Genomic DNA, 19,503 nt, shown 5'->3' on the forward strand with positions numbered 1-19,503 from the left:
ATTGCCCTGTCCACAGTTTTACCTTGAGCTGAAGGAATCTCCTTCAGGGTTTGAACATATCGCCTTCTTGGTCCTGGGCCTCTCTGTAAGTGATATGACCTTTGGGACTGCCAGTCCACACCAGTTAGGAAGCTGATTCTGTGCTCAGCACTCCTGTCTGCAGAGTAAGCTTAAGGCTTTTGTTCAAGTGCATTGGAACCGATCAAACCAGGATCCATTTCCTAATATCCATCATCAAACACAACACTTAAATTTCTTTAAATCTCTTTCTAGAGCTCCCAGTTATGGAAGCAATGGTCTTTCACAGAGAGAATGGACAGTTTAGAATTACTGCTGGTTCAGGGGCATGAGACATTGTTTCTGCAGGGTATGTCCAGCTATGCACTAGAGGAACAGTTCTCTTATGTTAACAGTGATAACAGGTTGGAGCATTTCCACTGTACACTGTCATTAAAGAGACTTAGGCAGACTTCCCAGCCAGCTTTATTGTTCTAACAGCTGCAGGGAAATGCTACAACATGAATAGAGAAGGACCCATTGCCATAACATCAACAGTGTTATGTCTGAGAAGGATTTGAAAAAAATTAAAAAAAAAATAATTCCCACAAAACAAAAACACAGAGGGTTTGAGGGGAATTAGGATGAGGCTCTCTTAAGACATCCTGGAAAAGAGACCATTTGTTTTTTTACCTGAAGGCAGCAAAGACAATTAGAGCTGTAGTGAGTGAGGTCACTGATGCTGCATAGCCAGCAGTGTAGACACGCCAAAATGCAGAATAATATGATTTCTATGAGAAAAAGAGAACACAGACCGATGCTGGTGGTTGTGCAGCATGCATGCTGGTGTGCTTATTTCACTAGGATACATTTTCCCCTGCTAGTCAGTCCCATCACCTATGTGCTGCTTTGCACGCTTGAGATCTGCTTCAGGTTTTTCCCTCTGTTGCTAACACAACTTTTTTTCCTGTTGAATCCTACCTAACCTTACACGAGACAGGTTTCACCACCCAGGTTCATCTGCAATAGTGACCCCTCTGAGCACGTTCAAAAGGAAAATGTTAACTTTAAGCAATCACATTTTCTCCTATAGGTACGTAAAGACTCTAGGGTGCTGAAACCTGCTGATGGGTGATTGGTGAATCCATCACTTTAGACCTGGGCCAGATTCAATAAGTATTGGTTCTCATAAACAGCTATAGATAAAAGAAACACAAAATTTACATTTTTCAGGTGAGGAAACTGAAACACTGTGAAACAGTAGAGGCAAGAATTTTAAAGCAAAGAAAATGACCTCACAGTCTTTAATTCTTTGGACAAACAGTTCATTCAGTTGTTATACACTATAACACTCTAAATTCTTTATAGTTAATTTGTTTGCTTCTTTTGTATTTAAACAACCAATATCCTAAGAAAAATGAAGCATGTTTACATTGCTTTATCTATGAAAATTTTATTTTGATTCACTACAAGATTAACTGATTATTTAATCCCAAGAAACTAAATTCTCTGAATCCAGGCGAATTTTCTCCTTGCAAATGCAATGGACACTTTGTTCTCTGATTAAGCCAAACTGTGTTTATCCAAAAGATAAACAATTAGCAATTTTAAATAGATCCATAAATAAATCATGCAACCCTGGCAACCTGGGAATCATCCTGATGTTTCTGAAATAGTCCTAATCTTTTATACAGTATTTTCAAAACCCAGGTGAAAATTAGAAAATGGGTTTCTCAATTAAACAATTAAGTATTTCAAGGCATTTTATCTGGTTTTGTATGGTAGCTAAAAAAGCCCACTACTATGTGCAGAAGACCTCATAAGTCCTCACTGCAGATACAGAATGCAAAACAAGTGGTTCTCTTAGAATATAAGTGGGATTCTTCTTACTTGCTTCCCTATGTTTACAATGCAGCAGAGCTTACTGATCTTATCTTCTGTTTGCAGATCTTGTGGGTTTGACTGGAATAACAAACTAAACACAGCCGCAGCACAGGCATGAGCTCTGCCCTGAAATCTTCTGTAATGTTAAAATGTAAATATAGTCCTTTGCTTGATTTCAGCCTAGGCCAGCTACAAACTGCCTGGCTTAGCACAAGCCAGGGACAGCCTGGAGAAATCCACCCTGGAGAGTAAGAGTTTAGTGGGCGAGAGCCATGCCATGGCAGCTGGCCCCAGGGCTGGAGAACTGTGCTCCAGAATACAGGCCACCTTAGGAGTCCTGCATCCTTTCTGAACTCTTTTGCATGGTTTCCAGCACCTTGCCAGAAGTTCTTTAAGCATCTATCTTTCTAGCTTCCCTGAAGTGTAAAGGAGTACAAATATTCTTAGCTCACAGGTGGAGAATTGAGCTCCAGCTGTCTATACTGTCTGTTACAGCTGTGCCTGAGTTTCTGAGCCCATGGAGCCAAATGGCTGAAGCCAACTGTGTCTACACTTCCTAAGGATTCAGATACCTGAACTAGTACTTCTGTGCTTGAACTCACATGCCGGGAGAACTGAACAGTTTATTCCAGATAACACCCAGATTGTTAGTGATGATAGCCCTCGCCACCTTACTGTGTCTTGCTCTGACCTGTGACAAATGGCCTTTTTCCAGTGTTGAGTCATGACTGCACACTGGCAACAAGCTATGTGACTTTTTTCTTTCCTACATTGGAAGGAGTCCACCGCTTCTATCAAAATACCGCAATAGGAGGAGGAGGCAGTGAGGTACCCCATCTGGCACTTACACAAGCTGTATGAGCTTTGCCCAATACAGACTGGAGATGAGGGGATGGAGACACCCCTATTCTCTCTTGCTGGAACTGCCCCATTTAGCAGAGGCCAGAACACAAAGGCAGAGGTGGTAAACGTGTCTTTGTTAATCAGCAACCTTCAGCCATGAGACAAAGTTCACCACTGAGGCACTACCACCACCACCAACGATGTGTGAGACGTTCCCATCCTCAGGCCCAGTACAATGACGACGAACATGGGAATTTAAATCATACGAAGTTGTGGGTGAAAGAAATGCTGCTGGAGTCTAACTGACATCAGATAGGAAAACCAGAGGTTCACTTCCTACTCCACTGAAACCAAAGATGAAGTGTGGCAATACTCAATGGCAGCCAAGAATAGCCTCCTAAAGATGTGCATCGACCACCATGCTATAAAGTTATGGAATCCTTTTCTCTGGCTCAAAGAAAATCCGGGAAAAAAAATCAGCAGGAGGGATCTAAAGGAATTTTCCCTGAAAAATTTGCCCCAGACAGGTTGGTAAGATTTCCTTGGGAGATGGGTGTGTGAGGAGGATTCAAACCACCTCTGTCAGAGAACCCAAGTCCCTGTTAGGCAGGACAAGTAAATTAATCATTACTCTACACATTAGGTGGGGACAACTGTATGGAGATGAAAGTGCTACCTGCTACCCCTTTGCTTTCTATTCAGCCTAAATGGTTTGAGCTTACCACTGAAGATGGGTCATTACTAGATTCTGACAGGCCTCAGGTGTGTGGGAGCATCCAGCTACTCAGCCCACTCAGAAGAGGGTGCTCTGGAGATGTCCACAAGCAGCAAATAAACTCACCTGTTCCTCAGGCCCTTTGCTGGAACCTTCATCAAATCCACAGGCAACAGTGTACGGTGGGAATGGTTCTGACCAATATGCCTCCTGTGTACAGTTTCTCTGAAGGAAGCCTTTAATGGTAAAATATATCAGAGAACGAATTATGGGAGAGTGTTCTTTAAGTTTTGGTGAGAAACAACACATTTTTATTCCTACTTCAGTTCTTAAGTTAAGCACTTACAGGTCTAGTCATGTTCAGCAAGATTAGCTACAGTTATAATATTCTATATATCTATCACTTGAGAAGTTGAGACAGATGTTCCCATTCATTTCAAGATGCAACGCAACTTACACATTTCACATAGGAAATTCATTCTGCAGATTCTTATACAGAAGAAATCAAATTATGCGGTTTGTCCTGCATTTCCAACATGATTTGTGCTTGTGGACAAAGGCCTGATCCACCTGATCTAGCTTTGAAGTTAGATACAATTTTTGAACTTGGTCCGGCTGTGACTGGAGGATTGGACTAGATGACCTCAAGAGGCCCTTTCTAACATTAATTACTCGATGACTTTATAAATCAGCAATTCTATGACAGATTCCTTTATAACCTTAGCAATGTAGTGCAATTACCCATAATTTTTAGACCAAAGAGACTAGACAATTCAGTACAGCATAACACAAAAGTGTGTCAGATATTGATCACAAACCAAAATGTGTATATGGATAATCACTTTGTGTCGACTGACATAAGACAGTATTGTGAACCAGGAAAATATGCAAGTTACTGAATCTTTAACTATTAGAATTTGGTTTTAAAAATAGGTAGGGATAAAAAGAACATGAAAAAAAGCCTTGCCGTGGATATTGGTGATTTCTTCAAAAAATCTTGGACAGGGCACTTTAACCACTTCCCCAAAAGTGGCTCTGGGCCAGCAGGTTAGCCCATCCCAATCTCTGGTGCATCCTGAAAAAAAAAGCGCCTTTAAATAAACACACACATACAGAACATCACACAGTTGATCTTCCACAGTGAGATTGTGGTTCCCCCACTAATTCACATGCAAGAAGAGCAACAACAGAACATGCAGCTTTGCAAATGAAGGATTGGATTATTTTCCTCTTCTTGAATGCCTTTCTCACATATGCCTTTGGCATTCCATCTGGACCTTCCCCCACCTTATCTCATGGCAGAATGTACCTGCAATTCAAGCAGGCACAATCTGAAAGTCAAATCAAGTGGAACTCCTTTTATTGTCAAAACAAAAGTCACCAAAATCAAAATACTGAATAATTATTAGCACTTGAGATTTCTCTTTATTGGTTTCAGATTCTAACTGAAAATCATCAGACTTAAAAATTAATCCTCAGTCTCTTGATTCCATGCTTAAAGTCTACCAATTTCACCCAACTTAAAGAAAATAAGGGCTGAAGTCCTGGTCTTAGGCAATCAATGGCATTTTTACAATGGACTTCAACAGGGATTAGATTCTTCCCAAACGAAGAACATATCCCAGCATCCTATAAAATAACCATCATCAGGAGTAGGTCTGACTGGTTGGCATTCACAAGGCTCCCTAAACTAGACACTGCCAGCTGATGTTGCAGGGCATGCTTCTAGCTACGAGTCCAATAAAAAGAGTTTTCAGAAGTTATAGTTGATCACAGCCTTGTGGCAGATGCATCACATTGAGACTCCAGGTGTGGTCATGCAGTGTCTGCTGGCAAGTAGGTGTAGGTGCAGGACAGAAAAATGATCAGCGCGTAAAGGTGCCTGAACCAATAAAAAAAAGCACCGTGTTGTAACTGAAACTAATCTCTAGGGGTCCTAAGGTGGGTATAAAGCAGTGCACGAGTTTCATTTGGGAGGCGTTATTTTCTTTCACTGATTCTTTTCTGTTTCATCTGTGACTGATGACAAGGCAAATCTAAAATTGTTGAGAGCTGAAACGTGGAAGCAATATTACTTGCCTGTAGCTGAGCAAAGTTACTCTCTGGCTTCCAAAAGGATAGTCCTGAGAATCTCCCACAGCATTATCCTCACATCACCCTTAGGAGGCTGAAATTCCTGGTATCCCAAATTTGCCAGATGGGAAAAATCGAACCCCTGCTTCATTATCTCTAATTTTAATTGTTTAAAATATGTCAGCTAATCTTAGCTATGTTCCCTCTGCAATCAGTAGAAAGAGACAGGGACTTCCAGCGCATGATTCATCCCATACATTAGCGGCTCCTTTCTGAGAACAGGATGAATCACCTACTGCAAATACCTAGGTCTCTCTGATGATTATAGCCTAAACTAGGCTGTTAATTTTCAAATTAATAAAGTCAGGTATTATGAGTCCCACTTAGACACGCAGTGGCACACACACTTCGACTTAGGGACTTAAAGGGTCTGTCTCAGAGGAACTATAATACCTTTGAGGAGCTGGGTCTAAAAGTCTATCGCATTTGGCAATGTGGGGTTAAAAACAAGAATCAGGTGACCTTATGTGGGAATGGAACTTGTATGTGTTAAGTCTTAGTTTCCAGTGACTTCTACAGTTTACATCAAAGAAACCACTGAGCACAAAAGCAGCAGGAGCATTTTGCATGCTGAGGCTCTCAAAAGACTAGCGATTGTCCAGGTCACCTGAGACTCCGTAAAGACAACTGCAGCAGGAACTGTATGAAGTAATGTTGACTTCATAGTTATTTAAGTCTTTTTTTTTTCGGTAACCCAGGGCTCTCTTTTTCAGACAATGAAGAAAAAGAAGCATTTTTAGAGCTTGATTCAATTGACCTATTTTACACATCTACTTCAAGATGACAGGAATTGCACCCTGGACTCTAACGATGACACTCATTAGACACTGCTCTGTACAAGAAGAATAATGTGGAACTGCTTTAAATTAAAAAGCCTGCAACAGACTAATTCCAGCACGGATACTCTGTGGCTACTGAGAAGTAACTCTGTACAAATTGTGATCCTTCAGTTTGTCTCGTTGCATTCCTGTAAACTGAAATGCAACCTAGGGACTTCTACCAATTTTATTCTAGTTTTAAAATACCCCAGATGAAATACTGGTGATGAATTGTTCTTTAGGATCTAGTGTTTCATTTTAAAATATATTGAGAAAGTCTGTAAATATCAGAACAAATTTTCATTAAAGTCTTTCCATCTCTAGAGAAAAAAAGTCAGAAAGGAGAGGTTTGAGAAGATCAGAATTGACAAGGTTGAAGAGTTATAAATAGTTTAAAGAATTTTGAGGGATTTTTATTTCTTTGAGTAACCTTTGCTACCAAGAGGATTTCAAAATCATGTAATTATTTTTCCAGTAAAGAGAAAAATACTCAGAATGTCATCCTGTAATGCATGTAATAAATCATTATTGAAAACACCTGATTTTTGCCAGAACATTTTTGGGTGGGTTACTGGGTATTCCAAGTGACAAATGTGTCCAGGAGGTATTCTCAGCTTGATTAAAGGGGAAGGGAAATACTACTAACATAGAGTAGGCAAGTACAAGAAGAATATCAGACACAGAGGGATTGTAAAGGCTCTAGGAAAATAAATATGAAGGTAAAGGAAATATCCTAGGGGTTAGTCTCTAAACTTCATCTAAATTTCGATGGGCTGCTAAAGGCAAACTGCCAGGTGGTTGCAATACTTCTGTTCATATCAAGCGCATGAGGCATCTTTGTCTTGTAACTCCTCTGCAGAAAATGAATATTCAATACTTCATGTAACTGAAAAGTCTCACTGAGGTGGATTCATACTTTTCTAAGCAAAATTGGCCAGAAAGAATATGACTGAACTTTTGAAAGAGTTTGAACATTTTGAAATATCACTTGGAATCAATTCAAAACATGTCTCCAGAATGCCAAAACCCCAGCAAAGAGAACCCCCTCAAACAGCACTTTAAAAATATTTTACAGGCTTTCTGAAATGTTCATTTTCAAAATTTATGTTTGAGCATGTAACAGATTTCAAACCACCACCACAATAAATCTTTTTTTATAAAAAGGAAACAAAGAACCTCTAAAAATATAGACACAGAATATTTTGAAGTTGGGATGATGTTTTTCTTTTGGTTTTCCACAAAGAACATTTTCACCAGATTGGAATGATTTGCAGCAGGAATAATTTCAGTGTTTTCTGTGGAGGCTTCTTGAGAGTTTTGGATAGAAGTAAAGAACACATCAAATACTTTAGGAATGTAAGACATGCCAAGTAGGGTTTTCCTGCCCTAACTAAGCATCTAAACTTGTCAGAATCTGAACTAATCACCTTAGTCTCGTTCTTTAGTTAGTAAAGAGAAATACTATTCCAGAGAATGATTCATCTCATTCTAAAGTAAGCATCTAAACCAAAGGTCATGAAACATATTCTAGGGACACCCATCTTCCTCCATTTACTTTAAGGGAATCTAAGACAACAATTAGATTGACTGACTTAGACATTGAGCTTTTAAAGATGTCTAAAATGAGGTAAAATCCCAGCCTATAGAAGGAACACTTCAAACTATGAAGAAACCAAATAAAATAAGAACAAAACCTTGACTCAAACGAACAAATGGCATCTTTATGTTGTGCCCCTGAAATTATATACAACGGATATTCACATCAGAGCTCAACGATCAGGACTGTTACCTTTCAGATCAGGTGAAACAGATTCATTCTTTTCTAAGCACAAAGCCTCCTCTTTGACCACCTGCTGGAATATCTTGCATTCCGGATGGATTCCCGCAACCTTGGTGAGAGAAAGACAAAACAAAGAAGTTCTGTGACTAGCAGAGTAAGAGGAGCCAGGTTTCTTTCTGTTTTGTACCTTGTGGCTGGTGCTTTGAGGTCTTAGAATGTGAAAAACCCAGATGAAGATTTTTCTGCAAATAGGACATGTAAACAACAGGAGGAGGCTGTGTTCTCATCCATTTATCTTTTTGTATATGTGCCTGGATATGCCTACTCATATGGATTCTTCAGTGTATCATAAAAGTTAAGGTCATGTAGCACCTCTTCTCCAACCTGGACATACACACCACCTCTCCTTTACACCTATGTTTTTCACAAAAGTCCAATAGATTTCACAGTCTTTGGATCTCTACCTCTTTGTCAACTGGCAAAATTGGATGAATCAATCAGCTACAGGAATATTCACACCGAGTGCCCCAAACATACATGCAGTCAGACCATATACATGTTTCTTCCCTGTAAAACAGAATCAAAACATAATTTATTTAAATAGACATGCTGTGGTGGCGGGGTTTTTTGGTTTCTTTAGTAAATTTTTCTGGTGTTCAGAACTACCTATTGGCAAAATATTACTATTTCAATTCTTGGGAGCTCTCTTTATTGGAGAAATTAGCCCCCAAGTGTGATAATAAAGTCTTACTCATACTTCAGGAGGGTGAGCCTCCTCTGCTTTGATGGTGATACTAATAAAATAGGCTCCTGGTCATCTTTGAAACCTTGAGATTATGGCGCCATAGAAATCACTCCACTGGGAGACCATGGTGTAAGCTCTTCCTTTGTGAATGCAGCTGGTATAATTATAAAAATAGAAGCAATAAATACAAGCTGATATTTCCGGGTCCATTGGGGCTTAAATAAGAAATACTGAAGTCCAAGAATTTAAAGAAAATAGAAAAATTGAAGTCTTGGCCATAATTTAATCTGAGTGATTACAAAGTTTTATCACCATGCTATCTGAAGATGCTACATGCTCCTTAGAGGCACTCTTTCCGTTTTACCAGATGAAGAAATGAGAAAAAAATCATGACTTTTTTGGGGAGCTTAAGGAATTTTATTTATCCCACAGATTAAGACACGTACATTTAAACAGCTAAAGGGATTTCTAGACATCAGTTGTTGAATGGGGTCTACATTCATCTTAAATACAGATATTTAGTGTCATTTAGCTGCTGTCATGTATTTTGCTCGGCCTCCATCTCACACTCCATAAAGTTTCATGTCCCCTGTAGTCCTGCATCATATCTGCTGCGACTGTGAAGATGTTCTTAATACACTAGAACACCCCCAAATTGCCTCTAGGAAGGCAATTAAATTCTGAGAAAATCTACAATGTCATTGTCTACATGTGATCTTCTTACCTGAGCTTCTTTTGCAGTCCATGGAAATTCAAAGGATGTTTCACTCATGCAGGAACAGTTAGTGCTGTCTGGGCTGCTATAAGATATCTCAACCCTCTTGTGCAGATAGATTCTGCATTAATTTTGCCAGCCCCCTACAGAAGTGTCAAATGCATTATTTGATGTCTGAGCCATTTCTACACACCCATGTTTAAGGAACTGAACTAAACCCAGAGACAATAGAGTCAACGGAGTCTAGAAAGCAGCGGAACTTTATTCAGACAACTGAATACTGCACTGAAGCCTCCTTTGGGATATTGGGATCTTCAAGACATAGGGAATCTTACATGGAGTAGAGCAGATGGTTTGCTCCTTTGCAAGATATGCTATTCAAGGCAGAGCCAGGTGCTCAGGGGGTGGTGGGTTTAATGGGAATGATGGATTGAAGGCTTTCCAAGACATTTCTGAGGAAGACTGTAGGCCATTCTAAACCTCTAATGACTTTGAAAACACAGTACAGATGAAAACATCACTGCTATATTGCCTGTTCAGTCTCAGGAAATTGAGTTATTGGCCTTCAGCATGTTTTGTGAGCAATGCTACCAGCACTTCTTTTAGCCTCCACAGAAACGTTACTGGAAGTCATGTGGACTGTTACATCTTAGCAATAACATCTGCCTAGGGGAAAAAAAAAATCAGACCACAACTTTATCCTTAAAAACCTTTAAAAACTCTGCCTGCAGTTGGGTTTTAAAGTAGCATAGACAGACTGCTTTTAATTATGAGGCTCTAGAGATTTTCCAGACATCCTAATATTAGAACAGAAAGAGGATTAAGGACACTGTTTGAAAAGAAAATTAAGACACGGCTTTTCTCATGCATTGTATTCCTCCAGTGGGTAATTCAAAATACATTTTATAAGTCAGCATGAGTGACTCTTAAAATAGTACTTCTTGCTGTTCAACTACAGTAATACAATTCCAAATTTTTTTTTTTTTCAGGTATTAATAGGATCCTTGCTCATCACTTTACATTTTATCATACATTTCACTTTGCATTCACCCTACATAACAAACAAATTAGTAGTAGCAACAAAATGATTGCTACATAAATCTCTCACTATTTCAGTTTATGAAGGTGGATTCAGCTGGACAGGAAAGAAGCAATTTCTGTGCTTTCTGGAATATCTGGACTCTGTTATTGCTGAAAAACTTTGTATTGGGAATATTCTTAGGCTTGATGTTTAAAAGTCATGACAACTTGATGTGCTGCTATACAAATTACCATCTACACTGAGTCCTCTGGTAAAAGGCTTGAGAGCAATGTCATTCATAACCCAAAATGAAATCCAAATCATGAAAAGGAGATCTGAAATGCCTTTGACAAACTAACACCTGGGAAACATGGGTTAATTTGACTCCCACCTCATGCCTGAGGTGCTGGAAATGGTGGAAACAGACACGTAATTAGTTATTAAAAGGTTCAGAGGAGGAAGGGTTATCTTTCTCCAAATGTCAACTTAAGCAACACATGCAGCTGATGCAGGTGGAACATAAATGAGGGACTAAGCAGCTGAGCTCTCCCAAATGGTACATCAGACACTGAATATGTACGCCAGACTGCCTGCTGCTCAAAGTAGGCTGCATCTCCTTTTTGCTCTCCTTTGGTAAACCTCCACACGCTGAACCAGACCCTCAGTCACCATAATTCAGCAGAGCTGTACTGAAATCAATGGAGGTCTTCATTTACTGTGGCTGGGGAAGCCCATACCCTACCCGTAGGGAAGCTGTACTACAATGGTTTTACACATGACAGAAGAATTGTTGTTACAGCTCAGATCCCTAGTCCATGTAGTCCAGGCCCCTGCCTCTGAAAGCAGTGATGAATCACCAGAAAACACGATTTCATGATTTCTTCTAGAAATCCTAACTGACTGCTGATGATACCAATGGTGAGCCTGTAGTCAATCCCACTGCCACAGATAGGTAAGCAATTAATCAGCATGTTCTGTTTGCTTCTGGGTTGCTGGATTTAGGGTGGGGGTGGCTATACCCACCAGAGCCCAGATTTTTTGTTATATGCCAGTGCACAGGTTGATTACTGACACTTCAGTGTTAGAAAAGCAAGTGCAGATGTAACCTACAAACGATCCTGTAAGAAGCAAAAATGAAGCTGGTGTTGTTACATTACAATCATGTAGACATACTGGCAGTAATCCCACTGTTACAAAAAAAAAAAAAGAAAAAAAGGAAAAATGACACATACACTAGAAACTGAGAACAGTGATGATGCTTCAATTTGTTGGTTTTCCTCAGGCTTTAAGAAGAAGAAAGACGTTAAGCTATTTTACAGTTAAAGAAAACCCTTCTGGGTGGAACTTTATTTGTGATTTGTTGTCTATGGCTTACTTATTTTTTGTTCTTCATCTTACATGCCCTGAAAGAAAAGTGCATGCTGTTGCCCTAATTTGCATACAAATGTTAGGTGACGGGGTTTTCTAGAAAACTGGGGCTCTGCATTTGTTACAGAGACATAGCATTGTGATTTGGGAGGCATCTGCTGTGATGTCTCAGCTCTTACAGGAAAAGAACAGCTCATGTTCCCCTTAGAAAAGGATAATTTAGGAACCAAAACAAAGCAGAGCTTTCTCAGGCAGGGATGTCCAATCTGGCAGAATCTTCCCTGCCACAGTAATAAGTATAAGAGGCTGATTTAAAATGCTACTTCTTGGATCAACATTTCCTAGTAGCTAGGTGGTAACCTGGCATGAATCTTACTGAAACCCACAGTGGGGTGCCTTCACCCCAAGGCTTATACAGAAAACTTAGAGGTTTCGTGCAGTCTTGTAGGCAGCACTCAAGGAATAGAGCTTTGCATTGCTGAGATCGTAACACAAAGATCTTTTTGCTGGCTTGAACATTGGTGACCAGCCAAAATTCACAGGGGCGTTTTGATTCTAAGTCCTAACCACAGAAACAACCTTGCCTGGAACAAGTCAATCACATAGTGAACATCAAAATGTTACCTGTGACGGGCATGCTAAAAACCTGAGACAGTTTAGAGAACCTTGTTTTTAATTTTAGACATTTTTAAAAAAAGTCTGTAAGGTTACTGCATTGAAACCTTAAGTGGTATACTCACTGATATTAAGTATAACATCATTTCATATTTCCTCTGTTACACAATAGTTTCTTTGCCCAAATCTGAACAGAAAAATCACAGAATGGTCAGGGTTGGAAGGGACCTCTGGAGATCATCTATCCAACCTCCTGCTCAAGCAGGTTCTCCTGGAGCAGATTGCACAGAATCGTGTTCAGGTGGGTTTTGAATGTCTCCAGGGAAGGAGACCCCACAGCCCCTCTGGGCAGCCTGTGCCAGGTCTCTGTCACCCTGGAACTTCTTGTGTCGCGGTTTGTGTCTGTTGCCCCTTGTCCTGCCACTGGGCACCACTGAAAAGTCTGGCCAAATCAAGCTAATGCTACTTTGGGCTTTGATCTGCTCTTGCTGGACATCAGACTTAGCAAGGCAGTGCTAGCAACTTGCTCCTGCTATACTTAATGCAACTTAGTTAAAAGCAATCTTTCCTGAGAGCCCACCCAAAGATGGTGCCCCTAGGCTGTTGCGGTAGTAGATAATCTTTAATTTAGATGTCACACAAAAGACAGATCTTCACTCATTAAGAAATCCATTAGCACACTAGGGGAAAGGTAGGGACATTTTCTGTGCTCTCTGAAAACAAAGGAATTGTTTCAAAGCTGAGCACCAAATAGATCAGTCACTTTTGAAAAAGCAGCTCAATGGGATCAAAAAGCCAGAAGTAAACTGATAACAGTCTTTTTGAAAATTAATCAAAAATTGAAGAAGTAGCTGAATTCATTGGCAAGATGGGAAGGTTTCAAGAACTTGAAGGGTGCTTCCAGTGGTCCAGTTTGGTTGCTGTGCAATCCTAAAACCTCACAAATAGGTTTTGCGTCAAGTGCATAAATAATTTACCAAGAATATTCATCACTGTTCTATTTGCCTCTGTCTCTACAGCTTGCATTTGTGTCTCAGATCTGCTCTGAAATCATCTCTGTACTCCCTGTTCTCCCTGTCTGTGCTTCCCCTGTTCAATTTTTCTGATGTGACTCTGATGCCTGGATATTTTAGCTCTCCCTTATACAAAACCAGAGTTTTCTGCCACTCACATCACATGCTGATTCCCAGCTTGGAGGATTAAAACTCAGCTGGTATTTTAGGATACAGAAAGGCACAGCAAAGATATTTAAAACTCATGCATCCCTTGCCGATTTATAACTGTGGATAGAGTGTTCAGTCAGTCCTGAATGTTGGCCAGTCATGCCAAAGATACCGTGCAGAGGACTAGGATATGCTCTGGAACGCATATATTTTTTTCAACTGAAATTTTGATAAACAGGAAAGGCTTATAGGATGGAAGGAAGAAAAATGTCAGAGAGTTTACACAGTTTGAACAACTGAAGAAGACAAATAAAACCTCAGCTTTTTTCCTAGACTTCTCAGTCTGCTGAATATATCTCATCAAAATTTTCCACAAGGCCTGTCTCCTACGATCTGCTTAACTCCCTTCTCAAAAAGCCAAGTGCTAATTAGAAAGCTGTGAGAGTGGCAAGCACAGGTCACCAAAGTCAGGGCCAATTTTCACACGTGCTTTGAAGGGAGCTGGGACCAACCTCCAGCTCCATAAGCCCTTGTCCATTTCAGTACAGCTACATCCACCATCATCGCAATAAGGATCTGCCTATACACTGTGCCCTGTAAGTAGTTCTGGGGTATTTATAATGTAATATATGTAGTATTATGCTCCATCAGAAAACTACAAGAAACCACCAAAAATAACCGAAGATTGACTATGCAGCAAAAAGCCACCACTCAAACGCACTTGTAAAAATAGACGAGCATCCAGTTTGTTTCTACCATATCCAAGCCACGTTTACTGCTCTGGATTTTGCCTGACTGTAAAGCATGAGGTCACCACAGCAGTGACATGACCCCAGCCACCAGCAACATATTTAGCTGTCTTAGAAAGTCCTGCCCTCTGGCACAGTCTTTATCCCAGAAGCTTTCAACCCCAAAGGCAAAGACCTATTTACAGTCTTTCTCTTCAGCCAGTTAAACAGATTATTTCAGGAGTCTTTTTGGCTGAAAACGACTACCTAGAGGACGTTTTCAGTGCTTGTTTTCTCTTTCTAACTCGATTACCTATGGAAAAAGAGAGCTGAGACACTGATTGCCTTACAGTCATTTAAAGGAATATCTTTTCAAGATTGTTTTGAGTAATGCTTGAATGCTCTTCTGTGTATTGGATTGTATTTATCTGACTGTATTTAACTGCATGGCCTTATACAGAATAGTATTTGTTATACATACAAATCCATGTATATCATTATATATATTTACTTGTAGGTATTTTGTATGTGACAGTACAGCCATACTAATTTATTTTGTGTATAAACCCTATGTAATTAGTACTATCTTGAGAAAAATGAAACTGAATTTATTAGCTCCATACTAAATTTGGTAGAGCGTTTAATTATCACTAAGACTTAAAAAATAACAGAACTCTAATAACTGAGGATCCTCATTTTCTGCTATTGCAAATATTCCTCCAAATTAAAGAGAAATTTTTCCCTTTCTGAATGTGTAGCACGTTGGCCTAAAGGTGGTGCTCCTGTCACCTGATCCCAAAGAACTGAAACCTAGATGTCAAAGTCTACCAGCAAGTTCCTCAACTGAAGCCATAGCCATTGTTCTTGGAGTGTTTCCACCTCTTCCCAGTAGTAATGAAGGAGGTTAAATGAGTGGCCTTAGACAAGATTCTTAATTTTAGATGATTAATCTGAATTCCCCCATCAAGCCTCCCTTAACAATCAATGAAGGCAGACAAGCAGTTGCAGGGAAGGATTCCTCCTGCCTCTCAGACACCTATTTGAGGACAGTGACTCACTGTACAGGAGCCGTCTCCTTCCATTAACTCCCTCCAGGCTAACGAAACGCCTGAACAAACTGATTCTTCCACACCTCCAGTTGCTTACGGAGGGCAATTTAAGGTCTGTGGGGAATGGATCCCTAGAAGAAGCATGTACATCCCTCCAACACAAATTAAACAGTCCTGGCTCTTGGGCACCCAGCTCTGTTTTATTGGGAGCTCAGCATCTTGCCATGCAATTGGATCCATATGCCTGTTACCACAAGAAACACTTTGTTAAAGCAAATGTATAGCTCAGCAATAACCCATCTATATTTCCATTTGTACCTCCATTAGATCAGGCTGGACCCCTTCCCCAGAAATGTGAAAAGCTGTTATGTGTTTGAAGAGAGCAGTTTAGCTCAGCAGGAAGGACAGGGAATGCAGAGTTCCCCATTCTGTTTCCTGAGACTCTGAACTCTTTAAGACAGAAAAAGTCATTTTTATGCATTTCAGCACTCACCACTGCTCTCAGTTCCTTGTCACTTACAAGTGAATGGTAATTTTTAATGTCAAGGGCTCTATTCTGCCAGGCACAAAGTATATCCTGTGCCATACAGCTCCCTGTGGAGCTGGTAGGAGGTAAAAGTACCCAGTTTCACTAAGGAAGTTTTCAAGATCACCCTTCTGCTTTATTTTCATATTGGAAGAACAAATTATTTGCAGAATCCACACTAGAATTATTTGTCTGCTCTGACATGATCCTTTGAAATATGAAAGGACTGTTTACTCAATACATCCTGTGGATCTCTAGCCTTCACTGTCTAACTTAGGGTGCAAAAATTCCCACGAGACTAGTCTGAGACACAAAAAGCACTGACATTTAGAGCACTGGCTCTTACCAGACATGCGGTTGGAGTTCATATATGAGCAACAGTTTGAGGCCGAAAGCTACGCAGAGCATGCCGTTTGTAGAATTTCTTTTATTATGGGCACAGTCTGCTACAATATGCTAAAATGTTAAGATGACGTGTGGCAGCCCACAGATGTGCATGATACATCACTTCAGGTTAGCTCCACTCTGCTGACAGCTGCAAGAATAAGTTCTGCCTTTATTATGGATGGAAAGGCTAGTCCAGATGCCAAAGTCACTCTACCTGTAGCACTGTAACACTTCAGGCTGACTAGATTTCCCTGAAAGAAGGGCGATACACATGATAATAACCATATGTGACAAGATTTACATAGCAAGGACCTATATCCTATCACTTGTACATAATGCTGTGTAAAAACAGAGGAAAAAACAAATCCCAGAGGATGCGAGCTGCAGGTGTGAAAATTTCCATCCCATCATCCACCTTTTAAAACCAAAGGGTCAAGACCAGTCTGTAACCATCTAGGCTCTCTCTATTACCAGTGGAAGAAATCAGGCCCTAGAGAAACATTCACCCATCTGTCTTCCTCAGGGCAAGATGAAATGCCTTGACTAGAGCCAGAGCCTGAATCCCAGCCTACACTAAACATTTAGCTGTGAAATGGCTAAAGTTAGAATTAATGAGTCCCTGGGAATCACACCCATAGGAACGTTTTCAAACAACTCTGAGGCTGAAGATTGAGGGGAAAGTATATAGGTATATAGTCTTATATATGTATATACTTGTACTTACACTAGCTTTTGCCAACCAGCCCAGGCAATGCCAGCAGTAGAGCATGGGGCTTAGGGAGGAATATACATGCTGGAACAGTGTCTCTGTGCTCATACATCTTCCCTGATATTTAACGTTACAATTTCACCTGCTGCCTCCAGGGCATACCAGACATAAGACAGTTTCTGCTCCTGCTCGATGGTATTATAAGCAGATGCCTTTAGCAGTAAAAACATCAGTGCTCTCTCAAAGAGGTAAATGTCCCAAATCCATCAGGCAGAAATATTTGGGTTTAGGTATCTTCTTCAAAGTTGCCTTTCTCAGGGCAAGTGGTACAGCAAGCTGTCCCCTTCTGTCCCTCTAAAGCCACGCTACAGCTATTCTGACCTAGGGATGCTTTTCTGTCCTTTGGAAACTGCAATTCTAGTGAATGGAATCAAAAGACATGTGTTAATAGCATCTTAAGGCTGGGAAATTTTAAGGAAAAGAGCTGTGCCAAACCTCTAACTCAGCAATATTTTTTCTTACCTCCCCTCCTACCTCCCTGTTGTCCTTTTTTAATCCTTTCTTTATTTTGCTTTCTTTCTACCTGCTCCCTATTAGGAGAAAAGTTACCCTGCCTCTGCAGACACCCCCACCACCAGATCCTGCAGGGCAGCTGCGGAGCACATCCAGCTGTGGTCAACGGTGTCAGAAGCCAGATGTGCAGTGCCCCACCCCTCTCTCCCCAGCCCCGGACCCAGAGGGACCGCTGCCAGGCACTCACCAGCGGCAGCAGCAGACAGCACAAACTTAGCATCCTCCGCAGCAGCAGCCAGGTCCTCCCTGCTCCTTATGCCTGTTGTGAAGCTGCCAAAAGCCGATGCTCAGCCCGCCTCCACCTGCCCAAGACCCGCCCCGGAGAGCCTTGCACCTCCCTTGCCCAACACCCGAGTCCCTCCTGGGGGACTCCAGCACCCCCCCACAGGACCAGGCTTGGGGCAGAGGGAAGGGCATCCTCCAACATCCCTCAGGGATTTTGGACCTAGCTCTATGAACCTGTACTCTGGTCACCTGCCTGCAAAACTGTGGGCAGCTGGGGCACAGACTGGTCTTTTTAGGGTGGATTTGGAAGCACATGTTTTCTGTGCAAGAAGAGATGCTGGATTCACCCCACCGCCTGCTAATGAGACTATGCATCTGGCTGGGGGTAGCAGGTTTTCAAGTGTTCTGGGTTTTCAGGGTCTGACAGTGTGGTAGTCCCTGGGGACTCTTGGAGATGGAGTTTCCAGGGTTTGGCATCCCCTTCCTCTCAGATGGAAAATTTTGAGCAGTGACAGAATTTCCTCCACAACTTACATAAGGTCTTTCTGGCCTTTGTGTTACAAAGGTGCCTCGGATGTAGCTTTATGTCTTGGTGCAACAGGTAAAAGCTAAAGTTCTTCTTGCCTACAGCTTGGATTTTGTGGGGTAAAAAACAAAGGCAAAAACATGATTTATTTTTTTTAAATGTCAGGGTTCATAGGACCTAGGCACCAGTTCTGGGGTTTTGCCACAGTAAAAATTGCACCAAGCTATTTTCAGGGCCTGGGAGAACAGGAAATGTGGACATGACAAAAACATCTTTTTTCTTGATAAGATTTAAGTGCTATTTCATACCTTGTTTATCATCCATTACTTCCCAGAGGTGTTAAACACAGAAGTCCTGTATCGTCAGAAACTCAGGGCTCAACTAAGTTACCCCAAAGTAGGCATCTAATACCATTAGAAGAAATATATATTCCTGAAGCTTTTTGCATAAGTGTATAGCTCTCCTGTAAGTCCTGCATGTTGTTTTCCAGCTCCATCTAGATATTTCAGACATACAAGGTCACCTTGAGTGGCATTCCTTACTTATGTCTAAGAAACTGAGTCATGTCAGTGGTATCTATTAATTTCTCTCTTTGCACCTTGATAGTCCTGACCAAATCACTCTGTCGTGATGGGAACCTAGACAACTTGTCTATGTGTGGACAGCTGTATTTAAATGCTGAATTATGAGTGCTTTGTATCAGCACGTACCCTACCTCAGTCTTGCAAATCAAAGGGATTTGGGTCTAAAAATCAAATATTATCCCTAGGTTCATGCTAGAGAGACATCCAGTTCTACAATCTTTGCAGACTAAAGAGGGACAAAGGGATAGGTTTGTGGGACAACATCTGTAACCAAACTCTCATTTGCCTCCTCTTCTCTGTTTGTTTTTCATTAGTGTATAATGGAATCTGATCGCTTACAGATAAGCCTCAAATGCTACTCCAAAAATCAAGTTTGTTATAAACCAAAGAGATTAAAAG

The 19,503-nt window shown here is 40.9% G+C and overlaps 1 protein-coding gene across 1 annotated transcript in view; it reads right to left on the reverse strand.

Moving 5' to 3' along the window:
• The window catches only part of LOC101924295 (vasoactive intestinal polypeptide receptor-like), a 31,974-nt gene extending 13,130 nt beyond the window's left edge, over nt 1-18,844 (reverse strand). The window contains exons 1-6 of the mRNA XM_027791778.2: nt 18,829-18,844; nt 17,957-18,021; nt 8,180-8,279; nt 4,407-4,514; nt 3,566-3,675; nt 691-788 (exon numbers count right to left, since the gene is read on the reverse strand). Of these exons, the coding sequence (XP_027647579.2) occupies nt 691-788; nt 3,566-3,675; nt 4,407-4,514; nt 8,180-8,279; nt 17,957-18,021; nt 18,829-18,844 (497 nt within the window). The remainder of the gene's footprint in view (nt 1-690; nt 789-3,565; nt 3,676-4,406; nt 4,515-8,179; nt 8,280-17,956; nt 18,022-18,828) is intronic.
• Between the last annotated feature and the right edge of the window lie 659 nt (nt 18,845-19,503).

The sequence above is a fragment of the Falco peregrinus genome, chromosome 5 (genome assembly GCF_023634155.1).
Source record: "Falco peregrinus isolate bFalPer1 chromosome 5, bFalPer1.pri, whole genome shotgun sequence".
NCBI lineage: Eukaryota > Metazoa > Chordata > Aves > Falconiformes > Falconidae > Falco > Falco peregrinus.